Source organism: Colossoma macropomum, unplaced genomic scaffold (genome assembly GCF_904425465.1).
Source record: "Colossoma macropomum unplaced genomic scaffold, Colossoma_macropomum, whole genome shotgun sequence".
NCBI lineage: Eukaryota > Metazoa > Chordata > Actinopteri > Characiformes > Serrasalmidae > Colossoma > Colossoma macropomum.
In genome coordinates this window covers 13,279,890-13,306,800 of record NW_023494790.1, presented here as the reverse complement: position 1 = coordinate 13,306,800, position 26,911 = coordinate 13,279,890, and the positions used below count along the sequence as shown (strand labels likewise).

Below are 26,911 nucleotides of genomic sequence, written 5' to 3'. Positions count from 1 at the left end.
CCTGACAATGTGTTCTTATGACCGGATTCAGTTTTTTTTTTGCTTTGTGCTACAATAGAAGAAGCTTGTTAAGCTGGAAGTCATTATCTTTTTTCAGTTTAAAGGAGAATTCTGCACACTTTCATTGTTGAGATGGAAACAAAGTCATTCAGAGTGGTTAGATGTGAAATTGTATATTGTAGAGAAACGCTACTGACAATGGTTTTGATAGAAACCACAATGTCTACAACACAAATACAGTCCTGTTATTTACTATCTAAAATAACCAGTGAATCTACATATCTTCTGAGTTTGTGTATGTAATGTTGATCATGGTTAAATGGAGATAAATCTGAAGAAATATGTTTTCTTTGGGTACTATATTGCCTCTCAATTCACTACAGACACCTCTCCGCCATGAACATATGCATTCTGACTTAGTAAGGTTCTCTAGAATGGAGAGTTTCACATCACATCACTCTGCATGACTTTGTTTGCATCTTGATAATTTTATCATGCAATCATTTAGAAAAATCAGTATAATTCCCCTGAAATCATTTGGGGCTTAGTTACCAAAGCTAGAATGTGAAACCTTCAAGTTAAAAGAGATTTTGCACCTCTTATGATATTCCACCATCTATTTTTCGATGTACTTTATCATCACCACTAACAATGTTATGATAGATGCACACACACAGATCAAAGGTTCCAATCTCTGAAGGTCATTGAAAGTTGTTTGCTACAGAGTCTTTGAAAGGACATGCTCATGTGCACTACATACCATCTTGTGCTCACCAGATATTCTCAGGTGAGTATCAAATGCTATTTGGTGAGCACTTTGAGCACCAGAAACTATTTAGTGAGCACCAGATACTGTTTTGCAAGCACCAGCTAGTATTTAGACATTTGTTGAGCACCAGAAACTACAACCCCATTTCCAAAAAAGTTGGGCCACTGTGCAAAATGTAAATAAAAACAAAATGCAACGATGTGCAAATTATTTAAACCCTATATTTAATTGACAACAGTACACATGACAACATATCAAATATTTAAACTGAGAATTTTTGAAAAATATTTGCCCATTTTGAATTTAATGCCAGCAACACGTTCCAAAAAAAGTTGGGATGGGGGCAACAAAAGGCTGGTAAAGTTGTGTAATGCTAAAAAAAACAGCTGGTGGTTGATTGGCAACAGGTCAGTAACATGATTGGTTATAAAAAAGCATCTCAGAGAGTCTTTCAGAAGTAAAGATGAGGAGGGGTTCACCACTCTGTGAAAGACTGCATGATCAAATAGTGCAACAATTCGAGAATAAAGTTTCTAAATGTAAAATAGCAAAGAACTTCTGCTTTTCATGACATAATAACATTAAAAGATTCAGAGAATCTGGAGAAATCTCTGTATGCAAGGGACAAGAACAAAAACCAGTATTTGCTGGCCGTGATCTTTGGACCCTCAGGCAGCACTGCATTAAAAACAGGCATGATTCTGTAGTGGAAATCACTGCATGGGCTCAGGAACACTTCTGAAATCCACTGTCTTTGAAAACAGTTTGTCGCTGCATCCACAAATGCAAGCTAAAACTCTAAAACGCAAAGAAGCAATCATATATAAACAGGATCCAGGAATTCTGCCACCTTCTCTGGGCCTGAGCTCATTTAAAAAGGACTGAGGTGAAGTGGAAAAGTGTTCTGTGGTCCAACGAATCAACATTTGAAATGCTCTTTCCGGACTCCAGGCTAAAGACCACTCAGCTTTTTATCAGTGCACAGTTCAAGAGCTAGTATTCATGATGGTATAGGGGGCATTGCACATGGCATGGGTGACGTGCACATCTGTGAAGGCACCATTAATGCTGTACGATATATACATGTTTTAGCAACATATGCTGCCATCCAGACGACGTCTTTTTCAGAGAAGACCTTGATTATTTCAGCAAGACAAAGTCAAACCACATACTGCATGTATTACAACAGCATTGCTCCATATTAAAAGAGTCTGTATGCTAAACTGACCTACCTGCAGTCCAGACCTGTCATCACTGAAACATTTGGAGGATTATAAAATGAAAAAATATGACAAATGAGCCCCAGAACTGTTGAGCAGCTGAAATCCTATATCAAACAAGAACGGGAAAACATTTCACTTTCAAAGCTATGGCAAACGCTTACAGAGTGTGGTTAAAAGAAGAGGTGATGAAACACAGTGGTATACATGCCCCTGTCCCAACTTTTTTGGAATGTGTTGTCGGCATCAAATTCAAAATGGTCATATATTTTTCAAAAAACAATAAAATTTCTCATTTTCAACAATTGATATGTTGTCTTTGTACTATTTTTCTTTAAAATGATGGTTTATATGGTTTATATGCATATCATTGCGTTCTATTTTTATTTACATTCTGCACAGCATCCCAACTTTTTTGGAAATGGGGTTGTATTTGGTGAGCACCTAATAATATCTTGTGCATCACCAAATTTTTATCAAAAAAAAAAAATTACATTTCTAAGAGATATTTTTAAGAAAAAAACAAGAAAAGAAAAAAAATTTGCAAATCACACAAAGAAGCTGCTGGTGTTTTTAGAACAATGGACTGTCAACCCCAGATTCCAGACCTCAACATCACTGAATAAGTTTGGGATTACTTGGGTTGTGAGAAGCAGAAAAAAACTTTGGAGGTGTGGAAAGAAAGCCAGTCTCCTGAAAAAATGGAAGCTGTAATAAAGGGTGGACACATTAAATATAACATGTATATATATGTAACAAAAATAACATGTATATATATGTATGACTGAATACTGTATTTATATGCATATATAAATGTATAATTGAATAGATATTCTACACTAATGGTCCATTTTGACTGTAAGAAGGCTTAAAATGTGTCTGGTGAGCTGGTCTTTGATGTTCTACATCTGCTAATTCACCCAGGTAAGCCTATTATCAAACAATTCCGATCAGTCTTCCCAGACTGCCGAATGTACCTCAAGCTGCTTTTTTCCAGTCCCAAACTCTGTCTGGAATCCACATCATCATTCGCTTTAACCTTCTCTTGTCTTAGAGAAGATCCTACTTTAAAGTCCACTCTTTGTAAACAAGCTTGTTTGGATGGGAAACACCTGTGCTTGGAGAGGAGATTAGGCCGGTTTGAGAGGGCTGTTTTTGTCTGATAAGTAAGGCTCTGCAGCCCCCGTCACCTGCACACAGCCTCCACTCAACACGTCAACACCACGCCTAACCTGTCGCCTGCTGCTAATAAGCAGAGGCAGAAGCGAAGTGCCAGACTGACAGCATTAAAGGACTAGTTTGGCAACAAGTCTAATTTGCACAATTTTACAACTACTTCAGTTACAGTTGGTCAGCCAAGACATGTTTGGAGTCTGAAATTTGCTTCTCTAGTTTTACACTGGGCTACAGGGGCTAATGTAGCCTACCAGTAATGGAAGCTTATACCTCACCAATTAAAATAACTAAAAACATCTGATTCATTACACATGATGCACCAAGCTTTTAATATCTAAGAGATTTGGGTTTGAACACTGTTGTCATACCATCAGTATTTGGCAACATCATAATTAGACCCTTAAAATCCCAGGCTTATTACATACTAAGGCTTATTATTCAGTAACAACTGGGACTCCATTGCAACTAGATGAGCTATTCCTAGATTATAGAAGTGTGTAATAAAACTTTGGGCCGGCCAGCGAGCCCTCGGCATGTAAGGGGTTAATAGATAACATTATAACACTACCTAAATAACATTTTCAAGCAGTGACTATAGTAAAGGGTGCACTTGTGCTTTTGGCACTTATAGCTATGGCCTAGCCACCCCTTATCAACCAGCTGGAGTATCATAGCAAAGGCCTAGCAACTATCTGGGATAGCATAGCAACATGTTAGCAATAACCTGGGATACCATAGCAATGGCCTAGCCACACCTTAGCAACCAGCTGGAATATTCTAGGCAAAGGCCTAGAAACATCCTACCAACCATCTGGGATGACATAGCAACATGATAGCAACAACCTGGGATATGATAGCAATGGCCTAGCAACACCTTACTAATCACATAGGACTTCAACCAGCAGCGCACAAACGTAACTTTTAACCTTCAAGTCTATTTTGTGCAGTTTGTCTCCAAATGCATGTACAAAACACACTTCCACAAGTGCAACTGGAGTACAAAGCAACTTTAAAACATTGTTGTTTATCACATCACTTCCGATAAAAACAAACAATAAAAAAGCTTGCATTAGCCTGATTTGTGCTGTCTGATGGACTAATAAAAATGTTCTCTACATCTGTACATAGTTATGCAAAATATTATGATGTACAAAGAGCTTATTTCGGCTTAGTTACTGCTTTACAATGATGAGAAGCCAGTTAATAAGCAGCGATTGGCTTAATAAGGGCACAATAATGGACATTTAAAAAGTTGTGCAAAAGATTTGAATGAATAACACGCAGTCTCAGAAATAAAGCTCTGAAACTCTCACTGGGGCAGTACTTCTCTTGTCACTGGGGTGGTACCCTCAAGGGTACATCTCAGTATCTTTATTCAGGAACATAATTGAACATAATTCATTGAAATTATATTTTCTAAGTTTTATTGACTCCACACTCCCCGTCTCTCATCTCCAGACTTTTAATTTTATTGCTCTGTTTTAAACATTAGGTTATGAAACAGTATAAATACATACTTTTCACCTGGGAACTTGTTTAAGGTACACAGTTTGACCTTAAGACCACTGTTTTACTTTTGAGGGTACGTTTACATCGTTTGTACCTTGTACTATACAAGCACAAAAATGTACTTGTATAGTACCTTTATTTCTAACAGTGCATAAATAAAAGTGCTCTGAAAAATATGTGATTCACTTTGATTCACTCTAGTTATTGCTTTTAAAGTGGTAATAATCAGGTTAACTACCAACTGCTGGCCTAATAAAGCTTAATAAGGGTATTCCAAGGGTATTATAATGAAATGTGACCAAAAACTGAGGTGTCACCAAACCCTTAACTGGTACAGAAACTTTCTATTATGTAGAGGTTCTTTAGACTCTAAAAATGTTTGTAACACTTATTTCAACAAAAATGGATCTTTTAAGAAACAGTGGTTCTTGTAAAGCATTGTTCCAAAGAACCCTTTTAGCCCATTTACTTTAAAGAATGTACGTCGTTTAACTAAAAACAGTAGTAGCTTCCATGTTGAAGTCTGAAATTTCTGCCATTTGGTTTATTTTTTATAGGTAACACAGGGCCCAGTCTCAAAGTTGCACTGCTCAGCCATATGCTCCAAATACTAAGTAAGGCTATTTTATGGGTGAGACTACTATTACAAGTGGAACTGACATAAATGTTTCAGCGAACATCTATATTTCAGGTGCGATCATTCATATTTCCATTTATGAGGTATTTAAATGACTTGGTTTAGCAGTGCTGTCTGATGTGTCTGGTTTCTATCAAAGTTCCTGATGGGCGTTTAGCAACGGCAAACCACTGTGCTCCACACACACCACCATTAACAACTTTAATGCCAGTTATATTGGCATAGTGCATTGTAAAGGGTGGTATATTTGCAATTGCTTGACTGTCATTTGCTTTAACTAGAGGTAAAAAATTCTGTGTCTCAGCAAGGAAAATACTGACCAGGCAGAAAGGCTTATTTTGTGGTCTATCTGTCATGGTTGTCAATTTGTTGTAATTGCCATCCAGTAAACAGCAGTTGGTCATATCATAAAGTAATGTTCCTGAAGCTGTAGTTTTCATACTGCTTGGGTTAGGTTCTCATGCTGCACTGGAGTAGTTAGCTAGATATTTTAGATGTAATCATATCTACAATAGGCCTTTGTAATGTGCTGAGTTTATGAGAATTAACCGCAAGATCCTTCTGGCTACATTACCCCTTCAAATAATTGTTATTTCAATTCCCACTAAAGAGATTTAATGTGAAAAAAAGGAAATCGAGCACCATGAAAAACATTTGCGTGTAGACTGAGAAAGAACTGAACATGAAGCAATGTATTTACTATAAATGATTATAAGAAATGAAGTGCAATAATCATCAGAAATCAGTGAGAAATGCAAATGCAAAATGCAAAGCACTGCCAAGAAACATTATCTGAACATTGCATTGGAAAAAGTGACAGCAGTCAATACAATGAGGTTGCATAAAGAGGTTTTAAGCTTTTTTGCTGCCAGTGCCATGACACATTAAACACAAAGCAGGAATGTAAACAGTTCCTCATATCAGCATCTTCTCTCTCCGTCTTCATGCCACTTTTTTGACATGTGAAACGAAACATCTTGTTTAACCAACAAAAGCACAATCTGTCTCTGATAATGCACAAGGTAAACGGAGCAGAAGAGCGTCTGCCACCACAAACAAATGTGACGGATGATGGAGCTGTCATAGATACCATCTGTCATTTTAAAGGCTTGAAGATCACAGCAGCTTTGCTGGTCAAACTGACTGCGCTGCTAAACACATGAATGTTCTTCAATCCGATTACTGTCATTTACAATACATTTAATTTACAAGACATCCTTATTTAAATGTCATTACATATTTTATTTCTCAGTTATTACATTGTAATAACTACTTGTAATAACTAATAATGAATTATTATGTAAACAAAACAAAAAAGAAATAACACAATGAGCTGCAAATGAGAAGCAATCAACAAAATATGAGGCATGTACACCGTAGGGGAACTAGGGGGATTCGGTTAACAATGATCATCAATGTACATAATAATAATTAAACTCTCCACTACATCTGAAATTTTGAACACGTTTGACTTATCTTTCCATTCAATGGTTTAAAATGACTTGCCATGTTAACAATTGCTGTTATTTTATTTAATGATGACTAGACACTAGATGTTTTATTCAGTATTTTATTCCTAAAGTTTTTGGGAGCGTTAAGAAGTTGTTAATGGATTAATAGTATACTGTAATTATCTATTTACAGTAATTTCCTAATAAGTTGTTTGCCTGGGACTTAATATACGCTCTTTAAAAAGATGGCTCTTCAAGGGTTCTTTAGTAAAGGGAGTGGTTCTATTTAGAACCATTTCATGTTGAGATGGTTCTTTGCATAGTGATGTGGTGTGTCAACCATGAACACTCAAAAAACCCTTTTCTTTGCACAGATTCATGGAGAATGTGTTGTATATGGTCCTATATAGAACTTTTTGAAAACAGAGCACCAACAAGGGCTCTTCTATTGCTATCAAGCTTGTAACAATAGAATAACCCTTTTTATATACATTTTCAAAAAGGTTCTGAATCTTAAATTAACCAAATTTAATTGCTGGACATAAAAGAGTTCTATATAGCACCAAAAAGTGTTCTTCTATTGTTATGATGTCGACCCTTTTTGGTGCTGTATAGAGCTCTTTTATGACCTGCAATTAAATTTGGTTACATTAAGAGTTATTACAGATTTTTTTCATCTATAAAGTTACCATTTTTGAAGTATCATGATTTTCCTGTAAAGTTACCATTTCAGAGATATGATCACTGAAGTGGCATTTCAAAGACATTAAAGGAAATCCATGCTGCATGGCTGCCTTTGATTTGAGCACACACGGCTGTTTTTTATGATATCATCAATGCCTCTGTGTGAACGTGTGAGCTTCTCACAACTGTAAAACTGGAGGTTAATTGATATGGGCCATGGGGTGAGATCACCTCTGGCCCTAAAAACGTCCTGTCTGTCAGCTTTGAGCTCCTGGGGGATATGTTTTGACCCCCTCATCCTTGTCGGAGGAAGTGCCTAAAGTGTGCTCAGGTAACGCTGAATGATCTGACCTGAGTTCCTCTCTGCACATGAGTGAGCACCTTGAACATAAGCACAGGGTTTGGGCTCTTGGGGCGAGAGGGGGACAAGGGGCAGGGGGGCGGCCCTTTGAAGTGCTGTAATGTACACCCACCCCTCCCTCTTCCTCTTTACCTTATTTATGGTATTTGTTTCAAGCGCAGTTGAGAAAAAAAAATTGTCCTCCCCCCAAGCCCCCCATCTCCACTACCACCGCCAATGCCAAACGTACTACTTTCATATTTAGAGTGATACCTTGCAAATAGGGCAGAAGTGTGACTAATGCATTTTTCATTGTCTAAGTATGTTTAATATCTGATTGGATAAGCCACGATCAAAGCAGATGTTAAATATTTAAAAACTACCTGATTAATTGAAATCTGTATACATACATATACATATATATGTATACATTCTATGTATCTATTTTAAATATAAAACACAAAAATTGAGATAAAAGGTTACATCAATATACAGCATTCTGTATGACAGCATTTCTGTATTATATATTTTCATGCAGGAACAGATTCCATGTATGTGACTTGACCAATAAAGAAACCTGAGTCTATAAAGCTTGTCCATTCTGCCCATGCTGACCCTTTGAGGCCTATCTAAGCAGCTTGTTTGTCATTACCAACAGGCGCCAATGTGCTAAATGTTGTTTGTCTTTAGATAGTGGCTAGCCTTGTGAAAGCATGGCCTCTCTTTTTGAAGTGCCTCAGTCCACCTCAAGGCTGCCCGCAGGCCTTGTTGGCAGATGGAGATAAAGCCCAGTGGACTTTGGGGGCATCTGTCGTGAGCCCTACCCCCAATACTCCCCCTATCCCCTCCTGGCCCTCTCGACTAACACATATTCTTTCCCCCTAAACACTTGTGCAAATGAGCAAACACACTGATAGTAATGTGTGGCTAATGGCTCGAATCAAGGCTGCCATTGTTTTCGGGCCAACTCCTCACACCGTCCCAGAGCCAATTGAATCCAACACATTTACACCTGACTAAGATCAAAGATGCCTAGGCTTTTTTTCTCTGGGGATGCAATCACTTAGGCAAATGAGCCTCTGCGCAAACTCTCCTTTGTGTCGGCTAAGTCAGGCTTTTGTGTAGGACAAATGGGGGTGTTATGGGTTTTGGCGAAGGAAGGGCCGCTATCAAAGGGAAGCGGTCGAGCCCTATTAAGTCCCAGCAAACTGTACGAGGCAACAAAGGAAACAATTGAGAGAGAGGCTAAATTGGCTTTGGGCTTCTCTTGAGGGGGAGAAAACGAATGTGACATAATTGCCTTTGAGAATGGGCATCAGTGGATTGAGTGATCCTGCGGAATGACATTGTCCCCTTTTCAGATGGGCCTCATCTGCGGCTCGGGACGTTATCTGCTTTCAACTCTCCCTGACCCAAGACAGACAGAGAGAGAGAGAGAGAGGGAGAGAGAGGAGACATGCAGCTTCTCACTTTGACGAATGTCAGACGTAGCTTTGTGAAGAACTGCTGCATTAAATTGAGGATCAGCAAGCAGCAGATAAAAATCGATGAAAGCTTTTATTGTTCACTGAATAGATAATGGATGGGGAACATCTCTGTCTACTTGTTGATAAGAATCATTTACAGTGCGTGTGTATGTGTGTGTGTGTGTGTGTGTGTGTATGCGTGTGTGTGTATGTGTGTGTAACAGGAAGCAATCTGACATGTCGGATGCTCACACGATTAAACACAGCACAGTGGTGACGACAGAAAGACTACTGCTGGTTGCCACATGACATGACCCCACATTCCCTGCAGCCACATCAGTTTCCCTGCAGCTTTAAAAGCAACTCCTCATCCAGAAGTGCTAACTTCATTTTTAATACTGAGTTAGACATAGCTAGCTGAGTTACAGTGTAGTACTGAGTTAGACATAGCTAGCTGAGTTACAGTGTAGTACTGAGTTAGACATAGCTAGCTGAGTAAGAGTCTGATACTGAGTTAGACATAGCTGAGTTAGTGTAATACTGAGTAAGACATAGCTAGCTGAGTAAGAGTCTAATACTGAGTTACACATAGCTAGCTGAGTAGGAGTCTAAAACTGAGCTAGACATAGCTAGCTGAGTAAGAGTCTAATACTGAGTTAGACATAGCTGAGTTAGTGTAATACTGAGTTAGACATAACTAGCTGAGTTAGAGTCTGATACTGAGTTAGACATAGCTAGCTGAGTTAGAGTAATACTGAGTTAGACATAGCTAGCTGAGTAAGAGTCTGATACTGAGTTAGACATAGCTAGCTGAGTTAGAGTCTAATACTGAGTTAGACATAGCTAGCTGAGTAAGAGTCTAATACTGAGTTAGACATAGCTGAGTTAGTGTAATACTGAGTTAGACATTGCTAACTGAGTAAGAATCTAATACTGAGTTAGACATAGCTGAGTTAGTGTAATACTGAGTCTGCTTCCCACAATCCACGTAATCCCAGTTAAAAATTTAGACTCATCATTCGATAAAACCTTACTCCACATCTCAGACATCCAGGTTTAGTGTCATTATGTGAGTTATGTTCTTTTTTGTCTGTTTCCTTTTCTCAGAAATGGCTTCTTGACAGCTACATCTTTTCATCTTGTTACGTAAAGTCGCAAAAGGATGGACAGAAACAAGTGTGAATTTTTTCATGTGAAAATGAAAGATATCTTAAAGGTGGAACCTTTAAGAACTATTCATCTGATGGTAATCATTTTGGTGGTCCATCAGGCCTTGCACATTCGTCTGTAGATCTTGTAATAACCCTAGTTTTTTGCTTATTTTCTTGTGCAGGTAGAGTAGTCCCTGAGGATACAGCTTGCGTCACCATGTGTGTACATAATCAGCTGTGTGTACCCACTCTGGCAGTTTTTGCATCTTAAATAAAGAATGTAGTATTTGTAGAAAAGCTTGGTGTTTTTTCTGGACTCAAGAAACATAGCAATGTTTGAGTTTTGCTGAGTTTTTCAAAACACAAGGTCAGTGGTCAGCATGAAGGCCTGGCTGTTATTCTTTTAACTTGTTCAAATAAACATCAGCATAAACATGATGTATTTAGGCTGCTAGATGTATGAGTTTTGGTTATTTGAAATGTATCAAAATTAATGTCCTTGTGTCACGACCATGTTACGTGTATAACACTGACATCATTTGAGGTTGAGTAAGTGGGTCAGTTAGGCTACAGATTGAGTTTGCATACCAAAATTAACAACAAATTAGAATGTTTTCCACCAGTGTAAGCTTTTCATCACATGGTCATCATCAGCTGTCCATCAATGCCTTTCTTCACTCTGAGGCCTCTCGCCAATGTCAGTATTTTACTCAGATTGTGAGGCAACCAGCATTTTCCTTGATGAGACAAGAACACTAACTTTACGAATGTTTCTTTTTATTGGTCGGCATAGTCAAAGCCATTATATCCAGACTGATGAGAACTTGTCGATACAAATCACAGTTGGCTTCTCACCAGGCGTCAAACTCACATCCAGTTATTCATCAAGCAATTGTGGCAATTGACGATTTGCCTCAGTGATGCAGACCTTCATAAATCACCCTTTAAAGGCACCAGTATTTTCCAACTGCACTCAGAATTTCCACTATATACACAGTACATTTGGTTTGATAATGTTGTAAACATTGAGATTATACGTCAGAGTTATATCTGAGGGGATTAACACATCATTCACAACTCAACAAAACAAAGTTATTATCATTTGGAGCATTTAAAGTGAGACCCATGAGTGATTTGGTTGCACTCGCTGATTGTGGTTTATGTTCCTAACTACCTTCTTAACTCTCATTCATATTATTTCTTTTTTAGCCTCACTTTCCCCCTTTTTAATTCAACAGGCCATTCTGTCGGAGACCCGCAGTCCATACAAAGCTTAACGTTTCTATTTCTTGTGGATTAGTTTCTTTTCATAAGAGTTGTCTAGTCCTTTTATTGCTGTGATTTCCTCAGTGCTGACCCATGCAGGGTACACCTGCACTCATAGCCTGAGGAGTTTGATGTGCTGTACTGAGTTGACCCTTTCAAGAGTCTGTGAGTTGGTGTCCACATCAACATTTTGATTGACCGGAATGGTGCTGTCCAGTGACAAATGGTGGGAAGTGAGCTTACATTCCCAGAAATATTTTCATTTGAGAGAAATGGAATCCTCTTGGAAAGGAAGATGAATGATAAATCTGAGCCCAAATATTTAGGGGCTTAATATGAAACAAGCTTTGTTTATGCTCTAAACTTTCTGTTGTTTATGCATATGCTTTGCTCATGGATTCAGTGTGCAGCCTTACATTGCTCACGCTGAGTTTACAAGTGGGTGCTAATGTTTCAGTATAGGGGACATTATAAAGCCCTTGTAATACACTTATTTATCCTTAACATGCCAGTATTTGGTAATGTACTACATTAGTAAGCAACAGCTAGAATGAAATAAGCATTTTCCAGAACACTTTTTGTGTATTATGTAACGTTGTAGTACTTGAGTCTCATCTTCACAAACTGAAGGTTTCAGTCATGTCTTGGGAGTAAAGAGGACTTGTATTTTGTACTTGAGTCTAGTTCTGTTTTTGCTTCTCCATTATTTCCCATGAGTGGTACCGCCAGCAGTTACCTGTACACTATATAACACATACAAATTCTTTTTGAAAAATGCCTTATTCCCTCTAGTTGTTGTTTTATAATGTAATAATGAGCAACCAGTTAACTGGTGGCTACTAGCTTTATAAAACTTAATAAGACTAATAATAAGAAGAACACTGTAAGTGATCTTAATAAATGCTTAATTCACTGTAGTTGCTGCTTAATGATGTAATAATAGGCAGCCTGTTAATTATTAGTCATTGCCTTGATAAGTTTGTTAACAGCCTTTAGCTTGATAAGATAAAATGCATGATCAAAGTGATTTGGAAAATGCTTAATTCACCCTAGTTGTTGCTTAATAATGTAGTAATAAGAAAACAGTTAATCATTAACCACTGGCTTGTTAAGGCTTAATAGAAGCATATACAATTACACTTGGCATTGTTATTTACCAGCCACTGCCTTGATAAAGCTTAATAAGGGTTTAAAAAAGGAAAAATCATTCATTCCTCCTTCAATGGGATTCAATTCAATTCAGTTCCAAAATCAGGTTTGCTCTTGTCCATCTACTGTCATAATAATCAAGCATTAGTTTTATAACTTAATCCTTGGACGTCTATCCGTACATTTCTCTATACTTTTGATTTGAATTATGTATCAGCAGGTTTGAGTATGCATTTTGTTTTGATGTACAAAAATGATGACAAATGGCAAACAATTTAATTGATAGTTATTTCTTCAGCAAAAACTAAGCTGTACATACAGCAAACACTTTATTAACTTTAAAAAATATTTATTTAAAAACTTATTTATAAATGTGGTATTTAAAAGCTTAAAATTAGCATTTTCAAGAAACAAGAATTTCTTCTCTTGTTTCAATGGACTTCTAGCTAGAAATGATTAATATAAAATTACACCATGTTTTTGATTTTGCCAGCAATAACTGTGATTTCTAAGGGTTAATGATAGCTCATTCATTTTGCATGGTTTTCCATGTAGTTACTGAATAGTAGTGCTTAGGATGTACAAACTTCTCTTTGACCTGTATTAATTTGGAAAGAGTACAAAATGCAACATTTGATATTCTACTTTTACGAACTTCATTTTTTTCTTTTGTAAATATATGCACATTCCAAATTTTACACTTGCAACACTTTCCATAAAGTTGGGACAGGAAACATGTACCACTGCGTTACACACCTTTCCTTTTAACAGCACTTGGAGACTGAAGACACCAAATGAACCAGTCTTGAAAGCAGTATTTTTTGCCATTCATCAGTTATGAAAGTCTTAGGTTGTGCAACCACGCAGCATCTTCATTATCATTCATAATGCACCACATGTTTTCAATAGGAGACAGTCAAGCCAGTCTCCTGCACCTGCACTCTCTGGTAACTGGTGTTGTCATGTTGAAATAAGCATGGACATCCCTGAAGGTAGTGTTAATGGAGCTTTTACAAGTTACTCATGCCATGGGCACTAATACAGCCCCATACCATGACTGACCCTGGCTTTTGAGCTCTGCGCTGGTAACAATCTGGATGGTTCATTATTTCCTTCAACAGTCTGAAAGGTTGATTCATCAAACCCCAATACATGTTCCCAGTGTGCATCAGTCTATTTCAGATGAGGTCCAGCCCAGAGAAGTCAGCAGCATTTCTGGACGTTGTTGGGATATGGTTTCCACTGTGCATAATATATTCTTAACTTGTACTTGTGGATGCAGCAACGAACAATGTTCATTGACAACAATGGTTTGTCAAAATTCTCCAGAGCCCTTATATATGCAATTATATCCATCACAGAAGAATGCCGAGATTGAAGCTCATAGGCATTCAGCTGTAGTTTTTTGGCTTTGATTTTTCTTGATTCCAGAATCTTTTGATAATATGCACTGTAGAGAGAAATACCTAAAATTCTAGCAAACACTCACTGAGGAACATTGTTCTTACACTGTTGGACTATTTACTGATGCATTTTTTGGCAAATTGGCAAGACTTGTCCCATCCTTGCTCTTAAATGCCTATCCTCGATGCTTCTTTTATACCTAAGCATGATTGCCTCACCTCTTTTAAAACGCTTTAAAAACATTTCTAGTCTATAAATGCCCCTGTCACAACTTGGAATGTGTGAGTGTATTCACAAAAAACAGTGAAGTTGATGAGATAAAACATTAAATATCTCATCTTTGTACTTTTACAATTTAAATACAGGTCAAAGTGGATTTAAAAATCACTGCTTTCTATTTTTATTTGCATTTCACATACTGTTCCAACTCTTTTGGAACTGGGTTTGTAGACATATAAACGAGATTGAGAGGTTAATTCTGACATAAGCCCATGCTTGTTCTGACATTGTTAACTAACTGTTTCTTGTCCTTATCTGGGGCTCCGCACTGTTCCTTGACTTGAAAGACTTTGAGTAAACAGAGGCAGAAGGTGGTGTGTTGTTCTCTACCTCTCTATTTGGGTCTTCTCAGACTGCTGTCTGGCCTTCTGAACCTGCCGTGCCTTCCACAGCTCATCTCTGTGACGCCTGCCGTCATTATTGTCTCCTCTTCCTGTCTGTAATTTTCCAGCATGGCCGCCTGTTAGCTGGCAATGATGCAGGCCCATGTAGCTTGAACGTGCAACAAACCCAGTCTTCACTGATCTTCAAACCTCTGCTAAAAGAGGAGCACTTGTATTTTTTGCACTGGAGTTGTGATGTTAATGTAACCTACCAATGAGTATCATGGAATCTGCAGGCCTAAATCATTACATACGTGCCTCAAATCATGTCAAGGTGTTAAGTAATCTCAAATAGCTTTGCTTAATTAATTTTAGAGCTAAGACTATGACATACAGCATCAGAAACCACACAAGCAAATCTATTTTAGATATTTAACTCAACATGGTTTGAGGCTTGTGTGTAATGATTTAGGCTTGCAGTTTGTATGACTGTAATTAGTGTATACATCAGCTTCTCTTAACTGTTAGCTAGGTTAGCATGGTAGCACCAGGGCAAAACTAAAGAAGCAACATTTGGAGACCAAATATGTCTTGTCTGATTGACTATATTTGATGGGAAAATTTGATTTTTCACTGAACAAAAAGAGCTGTTTCGAAATATTTCGAGTGATTATAAAAAGTGTGAACACATGCTAACTACAACATGATGAAAATCTTGCTTGTAAAGTCCTGTTTGTCTACAGCTTTGTGAAGAAAGGTGTCGCCTGCTCAAGTACGGGGCTTTGCATGCTCTTTAGTTTACAGAGGAGGACTCTAATTAGAAATCGTGGCTATCTCCTGTTTATCATTGTGTCAACGTTTTCACCCCCTTTGATGGGAACATCTAAGAGGAGCTCGTGTGATAGGTAACCTCTCACCGGCAATTACATCCAGCCTCTAAATTAAAGACACCTACACTGACGTCCCTATGTAAGCAGCCCTTCCACTGAATGTCTATTTAAGGTTGCGCCATATCCTCTTCTGTCTGTCTTCCACCTGCATAAGGTTAATCAGAATTAAGTAATTAGAGGCTCCATCATCTCTTAAATGCAAACCACTTAAATGAAAGTTAGAACTGATGGAAAAACATCTGGTAACACAAAAAGGTTTAGATAAGAAGAAAGACTATTGCCTGACAGGTGGAGAGCTGGATTGCTGCCTTTAGGCTGGTATGAAGGAAATATGTCTCATCTGTTTTCCTCTATCTTTATTAAGCCATGTGATGCCTCATCGGACATCTGCGTATCTGGGTGTTTGACCAACAGAAGGAAAGGGAATCATCAAGGGACAGGCAAATTGCCCTGATGAAGGTTTTTTTCCCCAACTTCCAGAGCCTTTTTGGATCTCTTTTTTACTGAGTAACTTGAATTTTTCTTTTCTAAATAAAGGACCTAAACGGAACCTTATCTCTTATTTTTTTAAACAAGTACACTGAAAAAAAGTATCTAGTTGATTCAATGTGTACAACATTTCCACATGAATTAAATATACATTTAAAAAATAAAGTTGCTCAATGTCATAGAACAGGGTTTCTCATCTCCAGTCCTGGCTACCCACTGCTCTGCAAGTTAGTCTCAAGTTATCCCTCCCCAACACAGCTCAGTCAACTCCTTACACAGTTCAGCTACAGTGATTACAAATTCTATTTATGATATTTAACTCCAGCCCACTGTTTTTTTTAATATAGAACCATTCCGTTATGCCAAGGTTCTTAAAATGAATTAAAAAAAAAGGTCTCACTTTATTTGGATAGTCCACTAATGTCCCCTATAGATTTTCTACAGAAAAATTGACATTAAATTGTTAACAAACTATCTGTTGAAACTCTGTTGATTCTAAAAAGTTTGGAGGGTTGAGGGTTAGGATTTGGACCAGGGGGTAGGGGTAGGGCTAGGACCAGGGTGAGCGTTGGGTTTAGGTTTTGGGTTGAGGTTAAGGTTAGGATTAGGATTAGAGCCAGGTTTAGAGTTAAAGAAAATTATGGTCAATTTAGTAGATATTTATCTGATCAACCCAGACATGTGAGGCTAATCCTGCTAATAAACACTAGGAGTCAATAGTCACCCAAATCTTCTCCATCAATACATCTTCAAAACTTCTCTCAATCCACTCAAACCATATGTAGATCTTCATTATGGTTGCACAGACTTAACAGAATGGTTTAGAGTGCAGTACAACTTACTGTAATCTATAAAACAAACCTCACTGTGTAGCTGAACACTGAGGGTAGCCATTTTAGACAAGTGTCGTTCCTAACTCCTTTCGTTGTGCACACGTCATGCAAACAGATTCGTGAATTCTGCTGTTTTTATTTAGAAATAACTGTTAATCTTGAACTTGCAAATGTATTCTTGCTTCTATATGCCTACATGATGTCTAAATGCGGCCCAACACCTGTTGTCAAAAATCTCTGACTGCTGCATTCATGTACATGGTGAAAATTTATTTTACAATTTGAAATTTTACAGTATTACATAGTATTAAGCTATAGTTTCATAGTTGGACAACGTCCTAAAACACATTGACAAGTCTGTGTGACCTTGTTGAAGACCTGCATGTGGTCTCAGTGGTTTGAGAAAAGTTTTGGGGATATATTCATAGAAAAGATTTGGGTGGCCGTTGATTTTTAGTGTTCATTAGCAATGTTAGCCTCATAGTTCCAGAGCTAAACTAAATAAGCAGTTTATCTTGCTAATGGACTACATCTAGGGTAAGTAGAAAATTGTGTAAATTTAATTTTTCGCCAAACAATTTCTTTAAAGTTTAAAAACAGTTCTTCTTTAGGGAATCAAGAGAATTTATTCTATGGCATTGCTCGAAAAATACCTTCTTTTCCACCATTTAAGACTTTAGGTTTAGTAACTTTTGGCCATAATTGTGTTTTTCTTTTAGAATAGTTTTAATATCCTTTACTAAAGGCAAGAGAATCATATATCACAGCCATGTCCAGTCCTTAAACAGGCCCAGAGCAAAGCATGTGTCTCTAACAGTGCAGACGCTTTACAAGGTAAATATTTATCTCACATTAATGTGTTTAGCTTCTTTCTAAGTAAGTCTCTCAGGGAGCCCTCACTTACTTAACTATTTGTCGCAAAATAACATTGTGCCACAAAGCTGTTGACTGATCTTAACTTCAAAGTGAGCCAGGCTTTTGAGGCAGGCTGCAAACATTCACACTGCCTCCTTCCGAGGCCCTTGAATTGCTGTTTTATTGTACCCGGCACTGAAAAAGAAAAAAAAGAGGGAAATCCTCTATTCAGTGGTTATATTTGCAGATTAGTTATGACTGAATGCCAGAAACATCCTTTGATGGCCACTTATTCTTATGAGCGGAGAGCGGATTGCATGGCCAGGAACCTGCTCTGGAATCTTACAGACGTGCTCTGTGGCCCTCAAAGAATTAGCCGCCTTACTGTATAGCTAGCTGGGGAGTTTTGAGTTTCTCTTTGCACCATAGTGACAGTTGGAATTCCATGCACAGATGTTTCTGGGCTCTAAGCTGTTGATGGTATTGACAAAAGCTGGGGGGACGGCCTCCCCAGCAGCAGCCAGAGCATACGGACGGGACAATTGCAACATGTATATCCTGTGCTTTGAAATGCCTACCCCACTGCTTTGTCTCCTTTGACAGCTCCGAGTAAAGACGTCAAGCCCCCAGTTTCCAGTTACTGCAGAGGAAATGCAAAAAAAAGACAAGAGAGGGCTCTAAAAAGGAGGGTATGTGGAGGGATTGTGTGCTTTTGTGATGCTGCCACACTTCTCTTTGAACATCTCAAAAATACCACCACAAAACTTAATTGCCGCCAAGAGATGATAAATTAGCTACTACTATGTAGGACATTCCTCTGATCTGCACTGTTGTGTATGTAAAGTTTAGTATAGGTGTGTGTCTAGTAAAGTATCAGGACGTGATCTCAGCATCCTTGAACTTTTGCACCATTTTTCTCCATATACTGGACTGTATGGTCTCAACAGAGCTGCTAGAGCTTAATAATAGCTGAATGAATGGGGAAAAGGTACTGGGGTCTCGGAAACTTTTCTCCGACATAAAGCAGACATGCCTTATTTGCCTTTTTATTAAAGAAGTGGTATTTTTGAAGAAGTCTGACAGATATTTTAATTTTGTAGCCTTAGCATTACTGAGCTTAGATTCCACTGCTCATTGTCTTCTGTTCCCCCCTAAAACCATGGTTGTTTCTGGGCGTAGCAACATCCTTCAACTGTAATAATTTGCATGCAAGAATGGAATAGTAGTATTACGTCATTGATTCTGATCAATGAAAAGTCAAGTGGAGACAATAACACGTTAAATAACTGGTAAATAAACCAAAATAAAGATTATATAAATAAATACTACATGCTTGTGGGGTCCCTTGATAGCCTGCTTATACTGCTCATAGCTGCCCAATGTCAAATGATGTACAGTTTGTCAAAACTGTTTTGACAAACTGTGATATGATCTAATGATGTTAACTGTTGTTTTTGCTGTGATGTTGTTACTTTGCACAGATGTTTGGTATGTAAATGATTAATGATTACCACCCTTAACAAATTTAAGTTAAAACTCAGAATTTTACCTGGTAACTGTCACAACCATCCCTATGTAAAACATCAAAAAAAAAATGTTTGAAAGAGTTTGTCATGATTCAAATCACTATATCAAATATCATTACACTCTTTATTTAGAATAAAAATAGACATATATCAAACTCTATATGATTGTGAAAATCTGTATATACATTTACAATAAACCAGTAAAAGGTGTGATGCATCCGCAAAAACCACTGTGTTGACAAAAAACATTTAAGTGCCAACTTCCTTATAGTATTTACAATACAGTAATGTACTGCAACCATCAAATGCCAAGTTCCATAGAGAAACATTTATATCTACTCTGCAATGCTGACACACAAATTGTAGATAGAAAGAAATAAAAACAAGATAAAGAAAAACAGAGTATCCCAATCAAAATCCATCTTCCGTTGACTTAGCTTTTCTTTTTTTCTTTCAGACTGGTCCGACTATCCAGGAGCTTTCAGGAAAAAAAATCCTTGATATCAGCAAATTGCATTTCAGTGTCTCTGGCAAGTATGGAGGCTTCGAGAGGACTTGCTGTGGTCTCCTCTTTGCGTCCTGCAAGACAGACCTTCCTCACAGTCGCAGCGCTGGAAGATCTCCAGTCCATGGGTGCCTTTTCGCTTGTGCTTGGTGCAAACCTGGCCCTCTTTTAGGACAGGCTTGCAGATCTTAGACCAAAAATGACGGGCACAGCACAGCCCCTCTGCACAGTCAGAAGATCTCAGGCAGGTCTCGCCCTCAAGACCTAAAACACAATTGAAAGAGAGAGTCAGACCAAGTACTATACTGTTGAATGGCTACAGTGTCCAGAGTTCCCTTCTCGCTCTCTTAACTATTTATCAGTGTTTAATTCATAATAGTTACTAGGTAATAGATCTCAATATTAAGCATAGAGCTTGATGGGCCAAATTATAAGACAACATGGTTAATGATTTACCTTTCAGGTTTTGAGGCAGACCTTGAGTTGCTGGCTTGGACTGCAGTACCACTGTGGCGTTGTCCTCATGTGGGGTGCTGACAAGCACAAGCTCTTCTACTCCAGCTTGTAGAGCAATGTCAGGGTCATTTGGTTGACACACTCCTTTAAAAACAAAAACATTGTCATTTTTAAAATTGTGTTTTAAGCAATTTTGTAGCTGACTTGTCATTGAGGTCATTTGCAGACAGTGGTTATGTAGTCACTGTCCAAAAGAAAAAAATGTATGTCCATTTTTATTGTTCTCCATCATTTGAACATGGCAGCTGCCCTTTGCATTGTGTACAAATTTTATGATGAATGGACCAATATAAATGCTCTAAAATCACTTGGAGTAAAACCTCTTTACATTAATTTACTTTGAAATTAAAGAACATTTTTGTGTTCTCCTGCAAAGTTGTCATTTTGAAGATACTTGTTTTTCTTTGGACAGCGACTATATAGCCACAGCGCATATATATATATATATATATATATATATATATATATATATATATATATATACACATACAAACATACATACACACACACACATATATATATTTATATATATATATATATATATATATATATATATATATATATATATATATATAGCAGCTGAATCTGATCCAGTCCTGTAACAAATCTAACCTGAAATAGTAAACACTCACATTGTTTGATGTATTATTAGCTGCGTATTTCTTGCTTTGGGGTTGTAATGTTTTTGAGTAGTTTGAGCATTATAGCCTACTTTTTCCTAAGTGAAGTGCTTCTATTGAAAATAGCTCATTTCAAAGCTTAATAGTTTTTAAAGGAAAAATATACCAAAGGTTTTAGTATCAGTACTTGAAGAGCAAAAGTGGTATTGCGCAGCCTCTACATACGGCTCAGTAGCAGTTTAAGGAGTCAAGGTGACTTCAAGATACCAGTCCAGAGGCCTACTATACAGCTCCAATGACAGCTCGAAGGTTTTATCATGTTAGAATTTAAATAAAACACTCATTTTGGCGGAAAAGGCCCATATTTTGATGGCGTCAGAAGACTCTTACCGTTGTTACAGTGGTTGCCAGGGCAACACATAGCGTCCCGGATGCAGCGCTTTCTCCGCTTCTTACACTGGAGGCACGCGCCGCGAGACCGGAAACAGAACTCATCTTCAGCGCACTGCTCGTCGACCACGCAAACGAGAGGCTGCAATTTACGAGAGAAAAACACAGAAACACGAAAAATATTAGATACTGAAACGTGTTGAGTGCTCGATAATGCGAATATAAAGGAAGAAATGCGGAAAAAAACAGAACAAGGTAAACTCAGTTTCCTCAGTTTGGGCAGATAATTCGGGATAACATTACTGCTTCCACACTTAAAATCCACCACCAGAACACGTTAACAATGTTACCTGAACTGTAGCTCAGGTACCATTTGTTGACAAAGGCAAAGACGTCTTGTGCCTAATTTAACCATTTTAAAGACGAAAAAATCTAAAGTATCCGGGCTGTAGCCTCACCTGCATCGTATCGGTGGCGAAGTTCTGACTGCCCTCATCCACGGGAAACACCTGTGGACTCTCGCTGACCGCCGGACCCGAGCTGGCCACGGCTGGACCCACCTTGATGGCGTTGGAGTTAAATAAACCGCCGGCCGCCGTCGTGAGCTCCGCGTAGCTGAGCAGAGTGACGCAGGCAGCAGTCAACACCGCGAGCCACATGGTGCTGTTGGTAGAAGCTGAAGCAGATACTCCTCGGAGATGCTCGGTAATTTCCTGGCTGTTGGAGCTCTTGGAGGCTGAGCTGCTGGCTCGCTGTTTTCTGAGCGGTCATGAGCTCCTGCCGCCTCCTTTATACCCGCCCAAGTGTTTGCGTTCCCGCCCCTCTCTGTCAACTACAAAGGGAGGGCGGTGAGATTTGAAAAGAAGCGCTGCTGGGGCACGGAGCCCGGACTGCTGCCGGCAGGGAGCTTTCTGTGTGTATGTATGTGTGTGTGTGTGTGTGTGTGTGTGTACGTGTGTATAAGGCATCACGAGCTGACATCAAACACAAAGCGGAGTAGTCTATTAAGGGAGCTGTTATCCGCGCTTTAACTGGGATTAAGGAAATGTGTATTGGAGAGCCGTTCTAATCAGGCGGGATTATTATAGGGAGTTACGGAGAAATATGTGTATTTTGTGTTATTTTACTTTGATTTAATGTAATGTTATATTTATTGACTTTAATACATGAAAAAAGTTGATTTTTTAATATTTTATATGTAATATGTTGCGTATTTTTTTTTAGTTTTGATGTCTTTACTTGGAACTATACCATTTAAAGGGAACTACCATTTTTTGTTGTTATTTATCATTTTTGTTATTTTTTTCAAGGCACCAGAATAAAATTCGGTGTTTTAAAAATGTGGTATAGGCTACATCAATTGCTCGGGAAAAAAGTAAGTAAATATATGAATAATTTAATAAATAATAAGTTGCATTTAAGACCGTGTTCCGCTTTTATCTCCATAAACGCCGTAAGAAACGAGTTCCACATACAGTTTTAGTCAGGTAATATTTCAGATGAGTATGATTACGTGTGCGCTACAAGAAGTCATTTTCGCTCCATTAGCCGCGTTTGATGCGTGGCCCTAATTGTAATGGAGGCACTTTGAAATTCAGTTGATAAAACAAGAGGCGAAGATCAAAGAGGGGATGCAAATGAGGAGGAGGGGAAAGTTTACCGAATTAATTATCATTCAGTCTCTGCTTTTCAGTAAATAGTAGTTGATTAACACTCTGCGGTGAGGAGATGGAGCATGGCTTCTTGTGAAGATCAACCACACTGAGGTTTAATCATATTGAATACTTTATTCTCACTGAGCCCGATGATTTGAGTCTAGCCTGCAGTTTGAAGACTGGAGGATGATTGAAAATAGATTCTAATTCAGTTTCACCTTTATATACATTTCATAGGACACAATGAGCTGAAAGGTGGTTCTGCATATGTATATTCTCTACACTTCTAAACAAGATGGTTCTTTAAGTTTCTTTAGTAAAGGGAATGGTTCTAATTAGAACCATAGAACCATTTCATGCTTAAATGGTTCTTTGCATGGAGAAATGGTTCTTCGGACTGATGGAGAATGTGTTGCATGTCGTTCTGTATAGCCTAGAACCTTTTTGGAAATGGTTCTATATAGCACCAAAAAGGGTTTTTTCTATTGTAACAAGCTTGATATCAATTTGGTGCTATATAAAAAAAAATCCAAAAAGATTCTATACAGAGCCATATACAACACATTCTCCATCAATCTGGAGAACCATTTCAACATAGAAGCATGAAATAGTTCTGCGTAGAACTCATAAACAGAACCATTCCCTTTACTAAAGAACCCTTGAAACATCTTTTTAAAGAGTGTATGATAGTTTGAAATGGTAGTATCTCCAGCAGAACAAAGCCTGAGCCCAAACCCTGCGAGCCTACTATCATTGTTCGTACATCCTCCTCTTTAATATTGCCCGCGCAGCGTCTTTAGATGCGGTGATTTTGAGCGTGAAATCATTTAACGATTTAACAGTCTCAAAGTGCCTGTCTGCCAGAATGCTTTGGGCTGACCTTCTAAACACTGGGCTTTGATGTTGTTGACCGAGGTTGGTTATAATAGGCGACTACAGGACAAACGTTCAATACACTTCATTAAACGTGAATTGGCAGCATTCAGCGCCATTCTTTCGTCTCTTGGCTTTGTTTTAATTGTACAATCCAAAGGCTACAGTGGTGTAAAAGCGAGGCCGGGGCAGAACCGCCCTTTGATGAGGGACACATCAAACGGGAATGGGAAGCTGCGTCTTAATCGGGCTTCTGCATGCTCGACCCTCTCACAGACCCTCCGTTTGCTCGCAGACATCGTGCTCAGCAAATTCATTTAGCACCATGGCAGGTAATCCTGCTCTCAAACGCCACGGACGAGGCTGAACAGTCACAGTCAAACTGTAACGAAACGGTGCTTCTGTAAGGCTGCGTTCACACCCGCAGCGCCAATCTAGTTTAACTGCGTATCGGCTCACAAATCGGATTGTGTGGATTCTGAACAGCACAGACATAAGGAATTCTTACAAATCCGACACAAACGACATCGGAATGTGGATTGAAATTTAATTTAGATTCGATTCACAATACTACATGCCAGTAAACGCGTCGATTGGCAGCCTTGCCCATCACCTACTAGATTATCTTAGCGATCTTAGCGACCACTGCAGCTATTCCATTGCGCAAATAATAGCACCGAACGGCCAGTCTCTAAATAAATAAATAAATGAACAGCTGAAATTAACTTCCAGAAGGCATCCTGTTTCCAAAATGATCAAATCTTTACACAGATGCACTGCATGTCCAACGGTTTGTAGACACCTGCTCACCCAATGTTTCTTCTGAACTCGACAGTATTAAAAGGACGTTTGCCCCCCTTTGCTGCAGTAACAGGCTTTACTCTTCTTGGAAGGCTTTGGCTGTGAGAATTTGATTGCATTCCGCCACAAGGGCATTAGTGAGGTCAGGAACTGCACTGTAAAGAAAGATTCATTGTCATAGCTTAAAAAGCAAGTGACCCAGTTGCCTTAAAAAAGCTTTTAGAAGTTAAATGAACTCAGGCAACAAGGTTACTAACCTTTTTAAGTTAGTTCAACCTAGATACTGGACAGTGCTCCATTCCTCCAGATAACCCAGTTCCACTGCCCCACAGCCCAGTGCTTGGCATTAGGCTTACTACCGTATGCAATATGAGATAAGATTGAATACCCTGGGACAAATGAAATGGTATTTTGATTGTCTGTTAAAATAAGTTAACACATTCTTCACTGGGAACAAACATAAGCATGGCATTTTTCTGTGAACTTCAGTACACAATTTCATGCATATTGGAAATACACATATAGAGCTTAACATATTGGAAAAACGAAGTATAAAATGTGCTATAACTTTTGCACAGGCCATATTTTATGTGAAGGTGATCAAGCTTCCATCGTTCAGCTATGTCCCTATAACCAAGCAAAGTTCTCAACATCAAAAACTGAACAAGAAGCAGATAAACTTTGTTAGTGATTTTTAAATTATTATTTTTTTAATTTAATAAAACACAGTGTGTCAATTTAGCACCTAGTGTTGATCCAAATACCAAAAATGACATGTTTCTGCTTTCTCCGGGAGCTCTTTCTTGACTGGTATAACAGTGAGCTGGATCCAAGCAGAGGGGGGTGATGCATTTCTCTAGTTTCTCTGATGAAGCTCCAGAAGCGCTGGTGTCCTCTGTTGACACGAAAGCGTGCTGCTGTGGGCTCTGTGCTTGGAGCTGGATGAAAACTGTTCTTTCGTCACTCTAACTGGCCTCAGAAGCTCGGGTTATTATGAGCTGACTTGCAATACACAATTTAGACACTGAATGAACTTCACTACCCAAATGTAGAATGGGCCATACATGTGGAGTAGGCATGTTTTGTTCCTGGGATACATCAATTGCCCTACAAATGTGTTCTTAGCAACTGTTGCAAGGATGTAGAAGCTTTTACAGATTATTAGCAAAAATTGTAGCACAAATCTGGCAAAATAGGTAAATTATTCACATCAGGCTGCTGCAAAGTCTGTTTAGAGATGCAACACAACATTGAGTTTCCAGTTTGAAATGCTACAGCACCAAGCTGGACTATGTTGTTGGAGCTAAAAGAAACTAAGCAGGTGGGAAACAAGCTAACATTGGCTTAATTTAAATTTAGTCTCTTCAGTCGCTTGAGTAGGACTTGTACATGCATGCGAAATATCGTTTAAAATCAATACGAAAACTGAGTACGATACAGTTTCTCAGTTGGTTGAATTCACAGTTTTGCGAATGTTGATGTGTAAAGCTTGTTCAATCTGCAACAGTTGCTATGAAAAATGCATTGCAAAGAACCACTGACACATTCAAATGGTTCTTGGAGTGTTCACGGTTCCATATAGACTCAAGGCCTTTACTAAAAGACCCTTGAAGAACCTTTTATTAAGAGGTCAAGTCAATCAAATACTGGAAAAGGGCATTCTGCTCTAAATTTTCACATGTATTAACCCCACATGAATTTCTGAACCATTCTGAAATGACACAGGCTTTACTTACAGTGGGCCACGCTACAACATTTTTACCTTGAAGTTCTTTAGCTGTGTCTCATTCAGACTGAGTGTGACTCACAATCATAGCTCTGTGACTTAAGGGTCACTGATGTCATCTGTACCCCCTGTGACTATGCCTTTTGATGTCTATGAGACGGTGTTTGGTAAAGGGCGGCCGTTTTCCAAGTTTATCTGTGTTGGAGAGGGCAGGGAAGAGAGTTGTTTACAAATCATTATCACCAGCTGATATGAAGTCAGTCTTTTCTCACAGCTAAAATCAAAGCTCACTGTTCTCTGCTGGGGTCACAATGAGTTTGGAACTAAGTGGAACTTGTTTTAGTTAACGTAAAGCAGCAGCGTGGAGAGTCAACATCGTATAGACGAATGGAGAATGGACAAGAACAC

At 38.5% G+C, this 26,911-nt stretch overlaps 1 protein-coding gene across 1 annotated transcript; it reads right to left on the bottom strand.

The window, feature by feature from the left end:
• Positions 1-19,762: 19,762 nt before the first annotated feature.
• On the bottom strand, positions 19,763-22,300 carry dkk1b (dickkopf WNT signaling pathway inhibitor 1b). The gene is made up of 4 exons (XM_036571695.1): positions 21,907-22,300; positions 21,449-21,590; positions 20,379-20,522; positions 19,763-20,186 (listed from the first exon to the last, which is right to left on the bottom strand). The coding sequence occupies exons 1-4, from the start codon at positions 22,105-22,107 to the stop codon at positions 19,936-19,938; spliced, it is 738 nt and encodes a 245-aa protein (XP_036427588.1). The 5' UTR covers positions 22,108-22,300; the 3' UTR covers positions 19,763-19,935.
• Between the last annotated feature and the right edge of the window lie 4,611 nt (positions 22,301-26,911).